At 38.1% G+C, this 18,229-nt stretch overlaps 1 protein-coding gene across 10 annotated transcripts in view; it reads left to right on the top strand.

Annotated features, from left to right (window-relative positions):
* Window positions 1-18,229, top strand: part of LOC106881975 (zinc finger MYM-type protein 4) — a 92,410-nt gene that overhangs the window by 54,820 nt on the left and 19,361 nt on the right. For 6 of the 10 annotated variants that reach the window (XM_089343157.1, XM_089343156.1, XM_089343161.1 and 3 more), the window contains exons 3-6: window positions 530-578; window positions 3,794-3,879; window positions 4,654-4,980; window positions 6,653-7,556. In XM_089343157.1, coding sequence (XP_089199283.1) covers window positions 530-578; window positions 3,794-3,879; window positions 4,654-4,980; window positions 6,653-7,556 — 1,366 coding nt within the window. Of the gene's footprint in view, window positions 1-529; window positions 579-3,793; window positions 3,880-4,653; window positions 4,981-6,652; window positions 7,557-11,522; window positions 11,715-18,229 lie in introns of all 10 variants that reach the window. The other 4 variants (XM_089343155.1, XM_089343154.1, XM_089343158.1 and 1 more) reach the window with 1 other exon arrangement.

Genomic DNA, 18,229 nt, shown 5'->3' with positions numbered 1-18,229 from the left:
GGTTTGGGTTCAGTTCCACTGCCTGGCCCTTTGGACAATATTGATTGGAGGAAGAAAACAGTTGATAGAGATAGCATAGGTAGATGGTCAATGACAAATATACCATCATGATGTATGATAAACAAGGACTGTTCTCAACTGTAATTAACCAAGCCTAGATGCTTAGTCAGTGTACTCAAATGTCTAGAAGTCGTAGCTGTACCAGTTAGACTACTGCATCATTATTGTCTTCACCCTCTTGATATTACTGCCTCAAATCTTTGAACTCCTAGGACTGGCCAGTTACCTGATTTCCATGGTGATGTGACCAAGATCACAACAAACCTCCCTGAAGGGGATGGCAGTTTGTTGCAGGGTTACTGGAGCAACGTGAAATAAATGTTTTGCTCAAAAACACAATGTACTACCCAGTGTAGAAATTGAAACCGGTCTTGCAATCCCTCGTAATTTTCATTTTGACAATTTCTTTTCTAAAATATATTTACTTATCTATTTATCCCTTTTTTTTCTTTTACTGTTTCCGCTTCAGTTGCTTAAACGTTCCTCTTCAAAACTCTCACGTCCTGATGGCTCTTCAGGTAAGTTTTTTTAGACTTGGTTCACTGTCTGATTTTTATGTGTTTTACTTTTGTTAATTTTGTGTGTGTGTATATGAGAGAGAGAGATACAATTTGTGCTGATGTAAAAAGTTCCTATGAAGCATTTGCAGTTGTACGGTTAAATACATCATAGCCAAAGCAAGCTTTAATTATGCTGTGTTGCGAGATAAAATGACCCTTTTTGACTTACAGCTTTGGGCCTTCAGAAAAAGTAAAGACATTAAAGGATATGAGAAGATGTGTGTGTATGTGTGCGCGTGCATGCATGTGTATGAGTGTATTAATCTATGCTCACTTCAATGTGTATGTTCTGTTAGAACAAACTACACTGTGGTAGATACCATGAGAGAAATTCTCATATCGGCTTTTGGTGCAATATGCACTCTTGTTCATATCGCTGGCTGGAAGATAAATCCTTGCCATCTCCAGCGCCAAGACCACCAGATCATGTGATTTTGACATTCTTTTGTCTTGTCAATGACGGCACTTTTTTTTCTATACCTCACTGGCGGGAGTGATGAGTTGCTGCTATCTCTGGTTGAGTATTGTGATCTGGTGGTCTTGCTCTTGGAGGTGGCTGGGATTTATCTCCCTGTGACTGGATGAATAGAGAACTAGGTGTATAGACAACTTACTGGAAGGTTTGATTGATAGATAGATATTTAAGCCTATGTGGAGGCGCAATGGCCCAGTGGTTAGGGCAGCGGACTCGCGGTCATAGGATCGCGGTTTCGATTCCCAGACCGGACGTTGTGAGTGTTTATTGATCGAAAACACCTAAAAGCTCCATGAGGCTCCGGCAGGGGATGGTGGCGAACCCTGCTGTACTCTTCCACCACAACGTTCTCTCACTCTTACTTCCTGTTTCTGTTGTGCCTGTAATTCAAAGGGTCGGCCTTGTCACACTGTGTCACGCTGAATCTCCCCCGAGAATCTACGTTAAGGGTACACGTGTCTGTGGAGTGCTCAGCCACTTGCACGTTAATTTCACGAGCAGGCTGTTCCGTTGATCAGATCAACTGGAACCCTCGACGTCGTAAGCGATGGAGTGCCAACAACAACAACAATTTAAGCCTATACATGGCTTGAGGAACAAATGGCTAGACTATACATGATTCCAGGGACAGATGGTCTGATTGACTGCTGGTTTGGTGTTTAACCCACTTGGCCGTATTCCCAGTTTACAAGAATTTCAATTGATGCTCAAATGAATTCCTGATATAGCAAGAATCGGCAAATACTTATGCTAGTCTGGTTAAACTAAAACTTAAGGTGGCCATTCTGAATGAACATAGGTTGTGTGTGCAGAATTACTCTGATTACAAATGCTTGCTTGTAAATGGTGCTGTTTCTGGTGGTGGCACTTTATTTGCTATTTTTTTTTACTTGTTTCAGTCATTGGACTATGGCCATGCTGGGGCACCACTTTGAAGAGTTTTTAGTCAAACAAAATCGACTCTAATACTTTTTTATATTTTAAGTTTGGTACTTATTTTATCAGTCTGTTTTGTCAAATTGCTAAGTTACAGAGATGGAAACAAAACAATATTCACACGTGTGTGTGTGTGTGTGTGTGTGTGTGTGTGCATATGGTGAGCTTCCTCACATTTTCCATCCACCAAATGCACTTAAAAAGCATTGGCTAGCTCCAGGCTATAGTAGAAGATATTTGCCCAAGGTGCTTCATACTAGGATTGAACTGAAAACCACGTGGTTACAAAGTAACCTTCTTAAACACACAGCCATGTCAGTTCCTTTTTTTTTTTTTTGTTTTTGTTAACCATGTAACTTAATACAACTGAACACTTAGAGTGGAAGAAGATAGTCCACAAGACAAAGATGTAGGTTGCTTAGTACTGATGCTACTGCAAATTCTAGAAGGTTCTGACAAAGTTCAATGAAAATTGCATCAAACTTATCTAGAGGCTGTGCTAGAATCAATGACAAATATGCCTCAAATTAAAGCTGATTCTTAATCAGCTGGCAGTATTTGACTTTAATAAGAGGTCTATGGTTTCCAATTAGTTGACTCTAGTAGTGATGCAGTATTGGTATTAAATTGATAGATTACCAATTCCAGAAAATATTCTCCATTTTTTAGATTTTTTAGTCAGTTTGCTTTTATCTGAGATATGTGCATGTCTTTGTGTGTTCTGGCTGTGGAGCTCAGAGTCAGACACTAGTTATTTCCCCATGCTCAGAGCTGACAGAAGTACAATGGTGTGAGATGGGACAGATGGCTAGGTGGTTAACCCTTCAGCATTCAGATTATTATTTTTTCAATATAATACTTATCTATTCACATTGTTTTGAATTAATATACATGGGCCTCATGTATATATGGGAGAATTTACGAAAAAAACAACAGACGAAGACAGGTGGTGTAAACAACAAAAAGATGTATTAGTTTAACGCTCGGGAATAGAGAGAGTCTTTGACGTTTCGAGCCTATGCTCTTCAACTGAAAGGAACACAGACAGAAACAAGGAGAAAAAAATATAAATGTAGTGGTCAGCGATCTATCAAGCATAGCCAAGTGGTTTTAGGATATCATTTTTGCTGTGATGGACAAGTCTTTTTGAGCATAGCGAAATGTCAATGTAACATGTATATAGATTGGGTAAAGGACAGTTTTAAACAAGGGGTGTCTATACACCTTTATCTTTTATCATTTCCTTGTTTCACTCATTGGACTGTGGCCATGCTGGGGCACTCCCTAGAAGGGTTTTAGTCAAACAATTTGACCCCAGTACATATTTTTGAATCCTGTTACTTATTCTGACAGTCTCTTTTGCTGAACTCTTAAGTTATGGGGATGTAAACAAACCAGCAGTGGTTGTCAAGAAGTGGTGGAGGACCTGCACACACACACACACATAAACACGATAGACTTCTTTCAGTTTCCATCTACCAAATCCACTCACAATGCTTTGGTTGGCTTGAGACTGTTGTTAAAGATCCTTGCCCAAGGTGCCACTCAGCAGGACTGAACCCAAGGCCATACAGTTGGGAAGCAAGCTTCTTAACCACACAGCCATTCCTAGGACTTCTAGCTTTATACTGATTCAATGAATAATCATTTCAGACCGACCTCTTAATCCTCAAAGCCTTCATGTATGTTGTTTAAAAGTGAATGTCTTGCTGTATTTATTATCAGTCTATTGAAATGTGGGCTTTTGTTTTTCTGTTTACAGCTAGATCACAAACCTCCACAGATAAATTCTCTTCCAAGTCTTCCCCCTTGTCAAAAACCTCACAGAAATGTATAGTATGTCATAAGGTAGGTATGCTTATATCTCTATTATTGACCTCACATACTCAGTGGTATGTGTTTTGCTTGTTGGCCAGTTTGCTTTGCGGACGGCTCCCTCATAATGCTGGGTGTTAAAAAAAACCTGGAAGTCATAGACAGGCGAAACCTGTGTGTGTGTGTGTGTGTGTGTTGTTTCAGTCATTAGACTGCAGCCATGTTGGAGCACCCACCTTAACCCGCCCCCTCCCTTTTTTTAAGTGTGGGACTTATTCTGTTGATCTCTTTTGCTGAACAGGTAAGTTACAGGGTGGTAAACATATAAGGTGGTATCAAAAAGTTCCTGGACTGTCTTTACTCTTTTACTTGTTTCAGTCATTTGACTGTGGCCATGCTGGAGCACCGCATGTAGTCGAGCAAATCGGCCCCAGGACTTATTCTTTGTAAGCCTAGTACTTATTCTATCGGTCTCTTTTGCCGAACCACTAAGTTACGGGGACCTAAACACACCAGCATGGATGTTAAATGCAGATTTTGTAGAGAGGGAGTGTGGGTCAAAAGCCATGGACCAAAACACTTGTCGTTTCTATTGATATTATGTTATTTTATTAATTTTGTTCAAGTATAAGTATGTGTGTATTTAGCATTTTATTTGTTTTTATTTTTTGTTTTCTTCAGTTTAAAAATAATTGAGGCATGTCTTCAAGAATTCCAGAATGTGACTTTTTGTTTCTTCAATATATATATATATATATATATATTCATGTGTACATATTAATGTTTCTTTTATTTACAATCTTTCAGATCGGTAAATGCAAATATAACATTGTCCGAAATGGTGACAATAAACATTTGTGCGACGACGAGTGTTTCCGACAATTCCGAGTGAGTCCGACTGTCTATCTCCGCAGCATGTCACCAGTAAATGCTTCGGCGTCTAGTTCCATATCGGTGGCATCTTCGATGGAGCAGGCGACACCACACTATAAGATTTGCAGTGTCTGTCAGCTAATGAACATAAACACCAATAAACATTTCCTCAATTGGCAAGGATTGGACTTCTGCGGTGAGGAATGCCTCGGTAAATTCCAAAGCAGTTTAGGAGGTACATGCTCCTTCTGTGGATCACAGGTAAACTATGAACTTTCCGTTCTCTGAGAAAAGAAGGCTGTGAATATAGATTCCTGCTTCTGCGCTCAATCTGTCACTGATGTGTCTCATTCCTACAATTCATCTTCCTAACACTCACTCTTCCATAACTCTCCTAACTGCAGCACAACACATTCCGCTGTTGTAATTATATGAAAGCAGAATTGCACATAATTCATCTCCAGCATTTTTGTGTTCCCACTCACCTTCCACGCAACCATGTACTTGTCTTTCTTGCATTCTTAGTATCATACCTTACTGCTTTATTTTCCACTCGCACTTTTCCTGTGTATATCCTCTGATTCTCTCAATGTCAGCCTCTCCCCCTCCCCACTTTTCATGTTTGTCTCCCAGTATTTTCACCCCACCCCCCCATATACCTCTGACCTCATCCCTGGCTCTGTTGCATTTCTTGCCCACTCCCCTCGCTTCACATCACCCGTGCTGCATCCTATTGATTCTACCTTCTTTCTGCCAAACCAATATTCACCATTAACCATGCTCACACTTGTGTTCACCATTCACTGCATTTACTCCTATCACCATCTCTATCTATCTGCCACTTCCCTTTCACTCTCTTGTGAACTTATCTACCCATTCATACTGTCCAATCCACTGGACCACTCTCATATATTCACCTTATAAGTTGCAGATATATTCAATTGACTATATCTGTCTTTTACACTTTTTGGGGCTTGGCAGTAGATTGGCAGAATCATTAGAATGTTGCACAAAATCCCTTTCAGTATTTTGTCTCAGTGCTTTGCTTTTAGGGCTCAAATCCTGTTAGTTAACTTCTCCTTTGGGCTTTTTGGTGTTAATAAAATGACCTCTGTGCAAGTATGTCTATCCTCGTTTGCCACAGAGGTTTGGTTCCAAAAGAAAGTAGTGAATAATGAATCATCTCTGTGCCCTTTGTATATGGAATGAATGGCAGATTCATTGACGCCAAACTCTTGTTTCTCAACCACAGGGTTTCATATTCTGTCCCACCATGTAGCATGTTTGGCAAGTGTCCTCTGTTATAACCTTGAGCAGACTGATACCTTGTGATTGAATTTGGAAGGCAGAAGTTCCTGTTGTATGTATATATGCATGTGAAAGTGCTTGTGCCTCTCTTTAATAGATAGTGGGGAATATACAGGAAGGGCAGCCAGATGTAAAAACCATGCCAAAAGTGACAGTAAAATTTGGTGCAGCTTTATGGCTTGCCCAGCTCCTGCTAAACTGCCCAACCTATGTCTCCATGAAAAATGGAAAGTAAATGATCTCACACACACAGTAGGTTTCTTTTAGCTTTCATATACCAAATCCCCTCTCAAGTTTGAGGTTATAGAAGACACTTGCTCAAGGTGCCACATGTTGGGACTGAACCTGAAACCATAAGAATAGGGTATATGGTGTATCTGTTATTGTGGTCCAATATTTAAATTCATTCTGTTGTTTCTCTGTTTCCTGCTGCATTTTGCATAACAAATAAACACACACACTCATTAAGGTATGTGTGCACACACACACATGCACAAGCACACGTGTACACACATTTACACTAACATACAGGCACACATGCACTTACACACACACACACACACACACACTGTGTTTCCCAGAAGCAGTTGCACGTCTGATTAATTTCCTTATTTCTCTCTTCCAGGTTCCTCCTTCGGCAAAAGCTAAATATTGCCTGAAACTAGGTACGGAGATTAAACAATTCTGTGGCACCCAGTGCCACGCCCAGTTCAAAAAGAGACTTAAAGTTTGTTGTTACTGTCAGAAGGATCTGACTAATGTTTCTGATTCCTTTATGGCCCCTGTTGGCTGGGAGCAGGGAGTGTTCAAGGACTTCTGTAGCCCGTCTTGTCTACAGAAATATGAAGAGAAAAATAACAAGGATGTAGAAATTATTGGCGTTGAACAGAGTAAAAAACGTTTGCCTTGTGCTGTCTGTGGCAAGGTGTGGTTGGTGAAGCACGAAGTAAAGTTTGAGGGCAAGGTCCACAAAATGTGTAGCGACCCGTGTTTATCTGCATTTCAGTATGCCAATAAACTAACAATGAATACTTGTGACAATTGTGGTGTTTACTGCTACAATGAAGGTATGCAACCGCAATATATCCAGTTTGAGGGACAGCAGAAACGTTTCTGTAGTTTCATGTGTGTCAATACCTTCCGTGCTCTCAACAAAAAAGTTGTGTCCTGTGCATGGTGTGGCTCGAAAAAGGGTAACTTTGATATGATAGAACGAGTCGACGCCAATAACAAATACCAGCTGTTTTGTTCCCTTAATTGTCTTTCTTTGTACCGAGTTAACCTGCAAGCCACTTCCAACCAAGCAGTGACGTGCGACCACTGTCGCAAGTTTGTCCCTGCCCAGTATCACTTGACCATGAGTGATGCATCGGTGAGAAATTTTTGCTCCTATAATTGCGTGATGGCGTTTCAATCTCAGTTTTCCTCTCCAACCTCATCAACCACTGTGGCTCCTACTCCGACGAAGAGTCAGTCGATATCTCTTTCACAGTCGTCGCAATCAAAGTCTTCGAAGCCAGCAACAAGAAGTAAGTTGTGATTTTTTTTTTTTAAATTTTAAAAATAATATAGCAAAATGATATTTACATTTCTTTTTTTTTTTTCACTTATGTATAGCAAGTTTGATGGCATAAAAGACATGTGGATATTGTAGACATCCCAATTTCAGCAGTAGATATTTAGGGGGAAAAGGTTTTAGTGTGTTAGAGCCAGTAATATTATGGGAAGGCATTGAGCTGGCAGAATTGTTACTACACTGGAAAAAATGGTTAGTGGCATTTCTTGACTTCATGTTTTGAGTTTGAATGCTGCCAGAGTCAACTCTGCCTTTCGTCCTTTCGGGGTTGATAAAAATGACTACCAGTTGATTACTGGGGTTGATATAATCGACTTACCCCCTTCCTTGAAATTGGTGGCCTTGTGCTAAAATTTGAAACCAATAGGAGGTTCAACTTCATATAGGATCAAGGGTCAATTTCATATAAGATCAAGGGTCATATTTTGAGACTTTAAAAAAAAAAAAAAAAGGTGTTGCATCTTATATGCTATCAAATATAGTATATATTATCGTTATCATTATTTAATGTCTGTTTTCTATGCTGGCAGGGGTTGGATGGTTTGAGAGGGTTTGGATGGGTTTCTGCATGTCGAGGCCTGGAGGGCGCAGGGACCAAACATACAGGTGTAACAGAAATCTTAAGGAAACAATTATGGCAAGTGTTAAAAGTGGGGTTTAAAGTGTAAGACACATCAGGGATGGCAAAAGGAAGATTAGGGGTGAGTACATCAGATAAATTGATTAGGGTTGTGGGCCATTGCTTGCAGGAGTAAACTGTGTCTGGGGGTTAGGGGTTATAAAGTATTAGTGTATAATTTGTTAGTCTGTCATCAATTAATTTCTTGGTTAAGATCTGTTGGGCCTCGATCTAGAATATTTGTGGTTTAAAGTAGCCACACCAAAATGGTTTTTGAAACTGCCTGTTCTACATTCTTTAAGACTCACTCATTGGCCCCTTCTGACTGATATCTGTTTGCATCTGTCCCTTCATTCTCCCTCTTCCCTCCGCAGATCATCCCAATCAGTGTTAGGTCATCCCTGAAGACATAGTCTTTATGTACTAACATTCAGGAACTTTGACAGCTCCCCACCCCTCATTCATCCTTGTTATCTCACTTTTATTGGAGACCTGTTGGGGAAAAAAATTTCTCCCCAATTTCTTTCTCCTCCTCCTCCCCTTCTGCTTTCCTCCTCCCCTTTCGCCTACTTCCTCCTCCCCTTCTGCCTACTTCCTCCTCCCCTTTTGGCTTCTTCCTCCTCCCCTTTCGGCTTCTTCCTTCTCCCCTTTCGCCTTCTTCCTCCTCCCTTTCACCTTCTTCCCCCTCCCCTTCTGCCTTCCTCTTCCTCCTATTCACCCTCCCCTCTTCCTCTAGTTTTCCTCTCTCCTCTCCCTCTTTATCATCTTCCCATCATCATCATCATCATCATCATCATGTCATACCTGTTTTCTCATATTGAGTTTCATAAAGTTTTTTATTTTTACTATTGTATTTCTTTCATTTGCAGCTTCCCAATGTTTGTTTTCCTAACCATCTTCCCAATTATCTTTTGAAATTAAGTCAACTCCTAACTTATTATTATTATTATTATTATTACTATGTTTCTACCATGCTTGTTATTTTCCTTTTTATTGTATTCTTTTATGTATTTATTTTTGCTTTGTTTTTGTTTATGTATAAGTTTTCTCACTACTGTCGAGTTACATTTGTACTTTTACCACATTTATTGCCTTTTTGGTGTGTTGCTGTTGCTGTTGCTGTCGTCTAAGATGTGTACATAGCACTATTTAAAACACTAACAGGAGGAAACTGGTCGATTAGTTGCTTTTTTTTTTTTTTCAAACCTCACCTCTCCCCTCACCATCACTCAAAATCACACAAATCTTTAATCATAATTGGTTTTATTTTATTCATTCTTATTCATCATTTTCCATCAGTTCATCACATCTGCATTTAGTATTTTAAACCATCTTCTCATCATATCTCAGTTTCTTAATTGGTGAATGTTAATTTATTTGCTAATTGATTAATTGCCGGTGTTCTAAAAATAAAAAGTTATAGTCTGTATTTAGTGCCATAAACTTTTCTTGTGTGATTTGGGCCAGGGGTTTTCAAACTTTTTGACTTGCGGACCCCTTTTTTCATATTTCAGGCTTTACCTTAAGGACCCCCTTATAAACGCTTATGAAATTTACACTTAAATATTTGCTTAAAATAACATATTTTTGCATTTATTTATTTAACAGTATTTAACAAATAGGTTTATTGTCAATTAAAAGATTTTGATTAAAAAACATATAAAATCAAATTGCCCATAAAAAGTATTTACTGTCCACAGACCCCCTGTGGTCCGTGGACCACAGTTTGAAAACCTCTGATTTGGGCAACATGTGGTCTTGCATTATCAAGAGCAACACCCCTGTATGATTGACCAATGACGAGCACTTTTACTTCCTGAAAATTTTCGTTCAATGCTTCTGTAATTGATAACAATAATTCTTCTCATTAACTGTTTCATTTTGGTTTAACACTTCATGATAGACAATACCCCTTCATATCCCACCAAATGCAGATCATAATTTTTTTTCTCTGGTGTGATACTGGTTTGGGAATATGATTTCCCTTTACCATTTGGTGCTAACCATTATTGTTTTCATTGGATATGGTTATAGAGAACTCACTTTTTATGACTTGTGATGATTCTACTCAGAAAAGGTTTAGGTTACAAGCAGGAGGGCAGCTCTTTGATTCCAATTTGAATTCATACAGCATGCAGTGTCTGATATGGGTCTGATCTAGACATATTTTAAAAGGCTAAAATCGATAAAAATTTTACCACTACTGTATAACAGGAAATCTGCAAAGAAAGAGAATACATTAGAATGTAAAAATTAATGTTCACTTTGCCATAAATATTGAGACATTCTTTCCAACTTATATATATATACCTCAATGCTTTGCTTGAAATAATACCACATGTGCTCACGCACACATGCACACACACACACACATTTGTGTGCCTAAAGACACAAAGTATAAAAATGCAGAAGGTGCAACAACTAAGCCACCAAATTCTGTTCATAGATTGCAATATATATATATATATATATATATATATATATATATATATATATATATATACATAAAACAAATAATGAGTATATGCATATATACGCACAAGTATGTGCATACCTACATCTACCTGTATATATAGGTGCATATCTGGGTACAGGACATTGCAAACAAAATGTAGACAAAAAAAATAATAATAACCAGAGTACAGAAAACACACAGGCCACATAGAGAACATTTCCTTCATCAGCTGCCACCATTCTAACACAGGCGTTTCGAAGAGTATATATATATATATATATATATATATATATATATATATATATATATATATATATATATACATACACACACACACACACAGCTATTTTTGATCAGCACAAGTTACAAGTTGATTGAAAGCCGAGGAGTTTTGTGCATGATATTACACATAAACACACACATATACACTTATTTATGCAGAAGCTTATATACAACAAAAGGCATACATAACATGCACACCAAGGTCGGGTTTCCATTTCCTCAGCAGTTAGTTGATTGTATACATCTGAGTTGGCTGTCTGCATAGAGTGTCACACCACTTCATACTAATATATAAATGTATATATATGTATGTATATATATATATATATATATATATATATATATATATATATATAGATAGATAGATATGTATATGTATATATATATATATATATATATATATATATGTATATGTATATATATATATATATATATATATATATATATATATATATATATATATATATATATATATATGTATATATATGTACACATACATGCACACACACACATTATACATACATATATATAAATAAATCTATATAAACCCCTCTTTGTTGAAGACCCCCTACCTCCCCTTAATAGACTGAATGATGTCCAGAGAAACGCGAAACTTTCACAGAAACAGGGCCCATCTGCAGTTGGCCACCAACTCAAACAGCTCCCCACTCACAAGACGGCAACTCAAAAGCTTTCAAACCCATATCACTCACTGCGAAGGTTAAGTGAACCAGCCAGTAGTCCTAGTAGTGCAGGTTAGTAGCCCGTGTTCCTTGTCAGGGAACTTTCCCTCTCTCTGTCTCTCTCTCTCTCTCACTCCCTGTTGTTTATGAACATTTTTTTTTGTGTTAGCTGACTCGTTACTGGTTCAATACCTACGGTATACTCACTGTTGTTATATATATATATATATATATATATATATACATACACAGACACACATGCATATATACACATACACACACATGTACACATATATATATACACACACACATATATAGATACACACACACACATACATATATGCACACACACACACACATATATATATATATACATACATGTATATGCGTATACATACACACACACACACACACACACATATATATATATAGATATATGCATATATTTATACACACACACACACATACATTTGTATATCTGTGTATCATCTATGTGTTCTATGTATGCAGGTTTGTATATACATGTATATTTGTATATATATATATATATATATATTTGTGTGTGTATATATAGTGTTTATATATGTGTGTGTATATAGTGTTTACATATGTATACCTCTATATATATATCTGTGTATCATCTATGTACTCTATGTATGTTTGTGCATGCATCATATGCATGTGTGTGTGTTTACAATGTTATACGTATACCTTTATGTAAATCTGCATGTATCTATGCTTTCTATATATGCAGGTATGTGTGCATATGCATGCATATCTCTGTGTGTGTGTATAATGTCTATATATATATATATATATATATATATATATACGTGTATGTATATCTGTGTATATTGTCTTATGTACTCTATGTATGTAGGTGTGAGTGTGTATGCATGCATTTCTGTATAAGTGTGTGTCTAATGTTATGTTTACATGCATGTATATGTATGTTTGTGTGTGTATGATGAGTGCATTCCCAAACAAATTCTTTATGGTGATCTTATGCTGGGAAAGCGGGAAAATAGTAAACCAAAGAAAAGATGCAAAGACTGTTTAAAAAATCAAATTTAACATGTTTTAAATTCTGTTACAAAAGGATTTGAATCACTTATGGCATATAGGGAAGCATGGAGAACAGCAATTTGGCGTTGTGTTAAAGATTTTGAGCTTGACACAGTTAAACATGTTGAAATCATCATCATCATCATCATCATCGTTTAACGTCTGCTTTCCATGCTAGCACGGGTTGGACAGTTTGACTGGGGTCTGGGAAGCCAGGAGGCTACACCAGGCTCCAATCTGATTTGGCAGAGTTTCTACAGTTGGATGCCCTTCTTAACGCCAACCACTCCAAGAGTGTAGTGGGTGCTTTTACGTGCCACGGGCACGAAGGCCAGTCAGGCGGTACTGGCAATGTAAAGAAAATTCCATAACAATGGGAGTGATATCAATTTTGTTATGAGAGTTCCTCATTCATTCTTTAAATGGTTTTGCACAAAAGTATGCATATCTCATGCTGGTATGAGACCTTGATCTTACCAGTGTGCCCATGTTGGTGTGGTTTGCTTGAGTTATTGGAATTTCATTCTGTATGATTAGTTGCATTGCAATGTCTGTTAAAACACCTGCTAGTCGTGCGGATAATTAAAGCAGCACTTCAATATTCATAATAAACAAGTGGAAAATGGAGCCAATGCTGAAATGAGAAATTGCTGCAATGTACTCTTTTCCTCTTTCACTCTTTTACTCGTTTCAGTCTTTTGACTGCGGCCATGCTGGAGCACCGCCTTTAGTCAAGCAAATCGACCCCAGGACTTATTCTTTGTAAGCCTGGTACTTATTCTATCGGTTTCTTTTTGCTGAACCGCTAAGTTACGGGGACATAAACACACCAGCATTGGTTGTCAAGCAATGCTAGGGGGACAAAGACAGACACACACAGACACACACACATATATATATATATATATATATATATATACATATATATACGATGGGCTTCTTTCAGTTTCCATCTACCAAATCAACTCACAAGGTTTTGGTTGGCCCGAGGCTATAGTAGAAGACACTTGCCCAAGGTACCATGCAGTGGGACTGAACCCGGAACCATGTGGTTGGTAAGCAAGCTACTTACCACACAGCCACTCCTGCGCCTATACCGTATTTTAATGTGTATAAGGAACTCTCTAATTTTTGGGGCTTAAAATTTGGAAAAAAGGTTTTGTAAGGGATTAGGTACATTTTGATAAGTGTACCCAGAAGGCTTAACCAGGCTCACTTTGCCAGATCAGATTGAGCCTGGTGCAGCCTTCTGGCTCACCAGTCTTCAGTCAAACCATCCAACCCATGCCAGCATAGAAAGTGGACGTTAAACAACAATGATGATGATGCTGATGATGACTACACTTGTCTCTGATAGGGTGCATGACCTCCGCATGCAACCTGGGTTTTTAAAAAAGTGTTAATGTTTGCACTTGCGTGTTTGCTTGCAATTTTAAATACAATATAGAACTTTTGTGCTAATACAAAAATACGGATTTAATAGTCTCGGTGAGCGTGAGTAAGTACTGTTTGGCAGACGATTAGTGACTCATCTAATAGAACGTCGCAACCTGTTGGTGTTGGCCTGAGGCTTTCAATGTTATAAGTCCTCGAGATTTGAGGTTCAAGGAATTAAGTAATTTGTTAATATCTATAATACTATCCATGTATAAGAAACATATTTTTTAAACTTAATTTTTGGCAAAAAGGGGTTCATTATATATAACTCTTTTACTTGTTTCAGTCATTTGACTCCGGCCATGCTGGAGCACCGCCTTTAGTCGAGCAAATCGACCCCGGGACTTATTCTTTGTAAGCCTAGTACTTATTCTATCGCTCTCTTTTGCCGAACCGCTAAGTGACGGGGACATAAACACACCAGCATCGGTTGTCAAGCAATGCTAGGGGGGACAAACACAGACACACAAATACACACACACACACACACACATACTAGCAGAAATACCCGGCGTTGCCCGGGTTAAAGAGAATAATGAAATCTAAAAACGCCGTCTAGACTACGCATCATCTTTATATATAGAGATGTATATACACACACGCACCCAAACACACGTATATATATGTATATCAATATAAATATATGAAAGTCAATGAAGTTTCGTAAAAGAAGGTGATCATGTACATACTTTCTTGCTGTTGTGATTATAACACCTCATTGTAAACTATGTTCCTTGTTTTCCCTTGTAGAGCATATACAAATAGGTTTTTTGTTGCTGCCCACTCTTGAGCAGCCAACATACAGTTGTCCATGTGAGAAGCAGGGCTCTTCCAAGAAAAGACCAGCTACAGACAGTGTTTGACCCTGATATTTGTTTATGGACATGGCAAAAGTCACACGAAGGGGGAATTGTAGTCTTCTGAATGTAAAAGGAATGTCTGCTCCTGATGGAGTAAGAGGAATTCTTGGAATAAAGACGTCATCCCCTTTTGCACATCCAGAAAGAATGGTAGCCTCGATAACGTGTGACATCATTTTCTAAATAATGCTCATCTGTTATGTTCGGGTTAAAATTTCATCAACATCAAAAATATATGAATTTTCATGGGAGTTATGGCCGTTATGCAAAGAATATAATTTCCAAATTTCATAAAGATCCATTCAGTACTTTTGACGTAGTTTTGGATAAGAAAACAAATGACTAATGTGTGTGTTTGTGTGCATGTGTATGTGTGTGTGATGGGTGTATATATGTATAGATATCTGTATGCATGTATATATGTATATATGTGTACATATTACATGTACATCTATATATATATATACATCTACACATATGTATACATATACATGTATGTATAGATCTATATATATATATATATATATATATATATATACACACATATACGTGTACATCTATATGTATACATATACATCTCTCTCTTTCTCTCTCTCTTTCTCTTTCTCTCTCTCTCTCTCTCTCTCTCTCTCTCTCTCTCTCTGAAAGTATCTGTCATTACAGCATCGAAATGGTGTACATATACATGTATATGTATACATATACATCTCTCTTTATCTCTCTTTCTGTCTCTCTCTTTCTCTCTTTCTCTCTCTGTGAAAATATCTGTCACTACAGTATCGAAATGTGATTGTTTCAGTTAGTGGAATAGTTTCATTTTTAAAGTGAAAATATTTGACATGAGTGTTTTTGTTTCACTTTTGACACGTAATACTTAAATAGTGGAGGAGATATTATGTTGCCGTGTGCTCGAACTCTGCAAGAAGTTAATAATTTTTTTTTACTAAAACACAACTGGAACCCTAAGTAAGGCATGTGTAAAATTTGAATGAAATTGGTTGCGTAGTTCTCGAGTTTTAGGGATTCACACAGACAGACAGACAGACAGACACACATTCTCATTTTTATATATATAGATATACATATACATATATACGACGGGCTTCCTTCAGTTTCCGTCCACCAAATCCACTCACAAGGCTTTGGTCGGCCCGAGGCTATAGTAGAAGACATTTGCCCAAGGTGCCACGCAGTGGGACTGAACCCGGAACCATGTGGTTGGTAAGTAAGTTACTTACCACAGCCACTCCTGCGCCTATATATGTTAAAATATGGTATGTGATCAGCTCCTCAAATACCATTCAGCCCTCAAAGCCATATAGCACTTGCTGAGGAAGGTGAGGCTATTATGCCAGTCCAGAGGCTGGACCACGTGAGTCCAAGTACTTGAATGTATGCTGAGAGATTGTCTTAGCTCGTTTGCCTTCAGACGGTTGATTTCTGTAGTCATTATCAGTGTATTTTGGCGATTTTAAATGAAAGGTTTGGCTGTTATTTCAAGCAAGTAGATATACTTAGTATGTCCTTTGATTAATTTATATATATGTATGTATATATGTATATGAATGTATATATATATATGTATATATACATGTATATGTGTGGAAATATATATATAGGCGCAGGAGTGGCTGTGTGGTAAGTAGCTTGCTTACCAACCACATGGTTCTGGGTTCAGTCCCACTGTGTGGCACCTTGGGTAAGTGTCTTTTACTATAGCCTCGGGCCGACCAAAGCCTTGTGAGTGGATTTGGTAGACGGAAACTGAAAGAAGCCCGTCGTATATATGTGTATGTATATATATATATGTGTATGTGTATATATATATATATATATATATATATATATATATATATGTATGTATGTGTATATGTTTGTGTTTGTCCCCCCAACATCGCTTGACAACCGATGCTGGTGTGTTTATGTCCCCGTAACTTAGCGGTTCGGCAAAAGAGACCGATAGAATAAGTACTTGGCTTCCAAAAGAATAAGTCCTGGGGTTGATTTGCTCGACTAAAGGCGGTGCTCCAGCATGGCCGCAGTCAAATGACTGAAACAAGTAAAAGAGTAATATATGTGTGTGTGTGTGTATGTGTATGTGTATACATGTATTTGTGTATATGTGTGTGTGTGTGAAATGTTTGTTTCCCTTCTATCCTGGTTGAGTTTATATTGTGTGTATATCTATATATCTATCTACACATACACACATTCAGTCCTTTGCCTAGCCATACTGGAGCCTTTTATGCATACATATATAATCAGATATATACATATATATTTGATGGTATAAGAATTGTACAAACTGACGAGAGAATGTGAAATAATTCTTTTTGTGGAATGATGTATATTGAAGTATCCACAGGAAGCTATACATGTTTTGCCCACGTTTCTCTCTCTGAGGAGCATAGGGCTAAGCATCGCATGTCCTCTGCATTCAGGGCCTGTGTCTCACTACCATGTAGAATTGCTGTCCGTATACATGCATTGTACAGTCTTCCTTTCACTCAGTGAGAAAAACCATTTGTGGCCAACAGAGGTAACAGTTCTTTGAATTTCCTCCATCCTGTTCTTATTCTAGCTATCATACTCTCCGTGCATCGTCCCCCACTACTAATTAGGTCCCCTTCCTTGATTGAAATTATCAACTACCTCTAATGAGCCACCAGGGCATTTGAGAGAATCAATTTCCTGGGTCTTTAAAGTTTTTATTGATTCTGTGCATTTTCCCACATACATGAAACTATCTTCTCTGCTAACCTTCCTATTAATCCACTGCACCTCTAGTCTGTCCATAACTTACCCTGGGTACGGAGCTACTGCCTACACCTTTCCTACAAATTGAACAAAGCCACCTACCTACCTACCTACCTGAGTGGAGTAGGTCCTGTCAGTTTTTGTGCTTACTAGGACTTTACTCTTTGCTAACCCTAACCATAAGGTGCTTAGATTCCAGGTTTTGCTTCCATGCCTGGAATTTTTCTGCTAGCTTTGATATGGAACCTGCTGTGAGGGCAAGATCATCAGCATATAGTAGTTCCCAGAGGCTACCAATCTTGAATTCTTCTGTTATGTCCTGCAGGACAAGGATGAAAAGGAGGGGGCTAAGGACTTGATGAACCCCTGTCTGTACACGAAATTCTTCGCTGTACACGTGGTTAACTCTCACAGCACCACACAAACATGTTCACACACACACACACACACACACACACACACACTCAA

The sequence above is a fragment of the Octopus bimaculoides genome, chromosome 27 (genome assembly GCF_046866305.1).
Source record: "Octopus bimaculoides isolate indiv1 chromosome 27, ASM4686630v1, whole genome shotgun sequence".
NCBI classification, from domain to species: Eukaryota; Metazoa; Mollusca; class Cephalopoda; order Octopoda; family Octopodidae; genus Octopus; species Octopus bimaculoides.
This window is presented reverse-complemented; position numbering and strand designations above follow the sequence as displayed.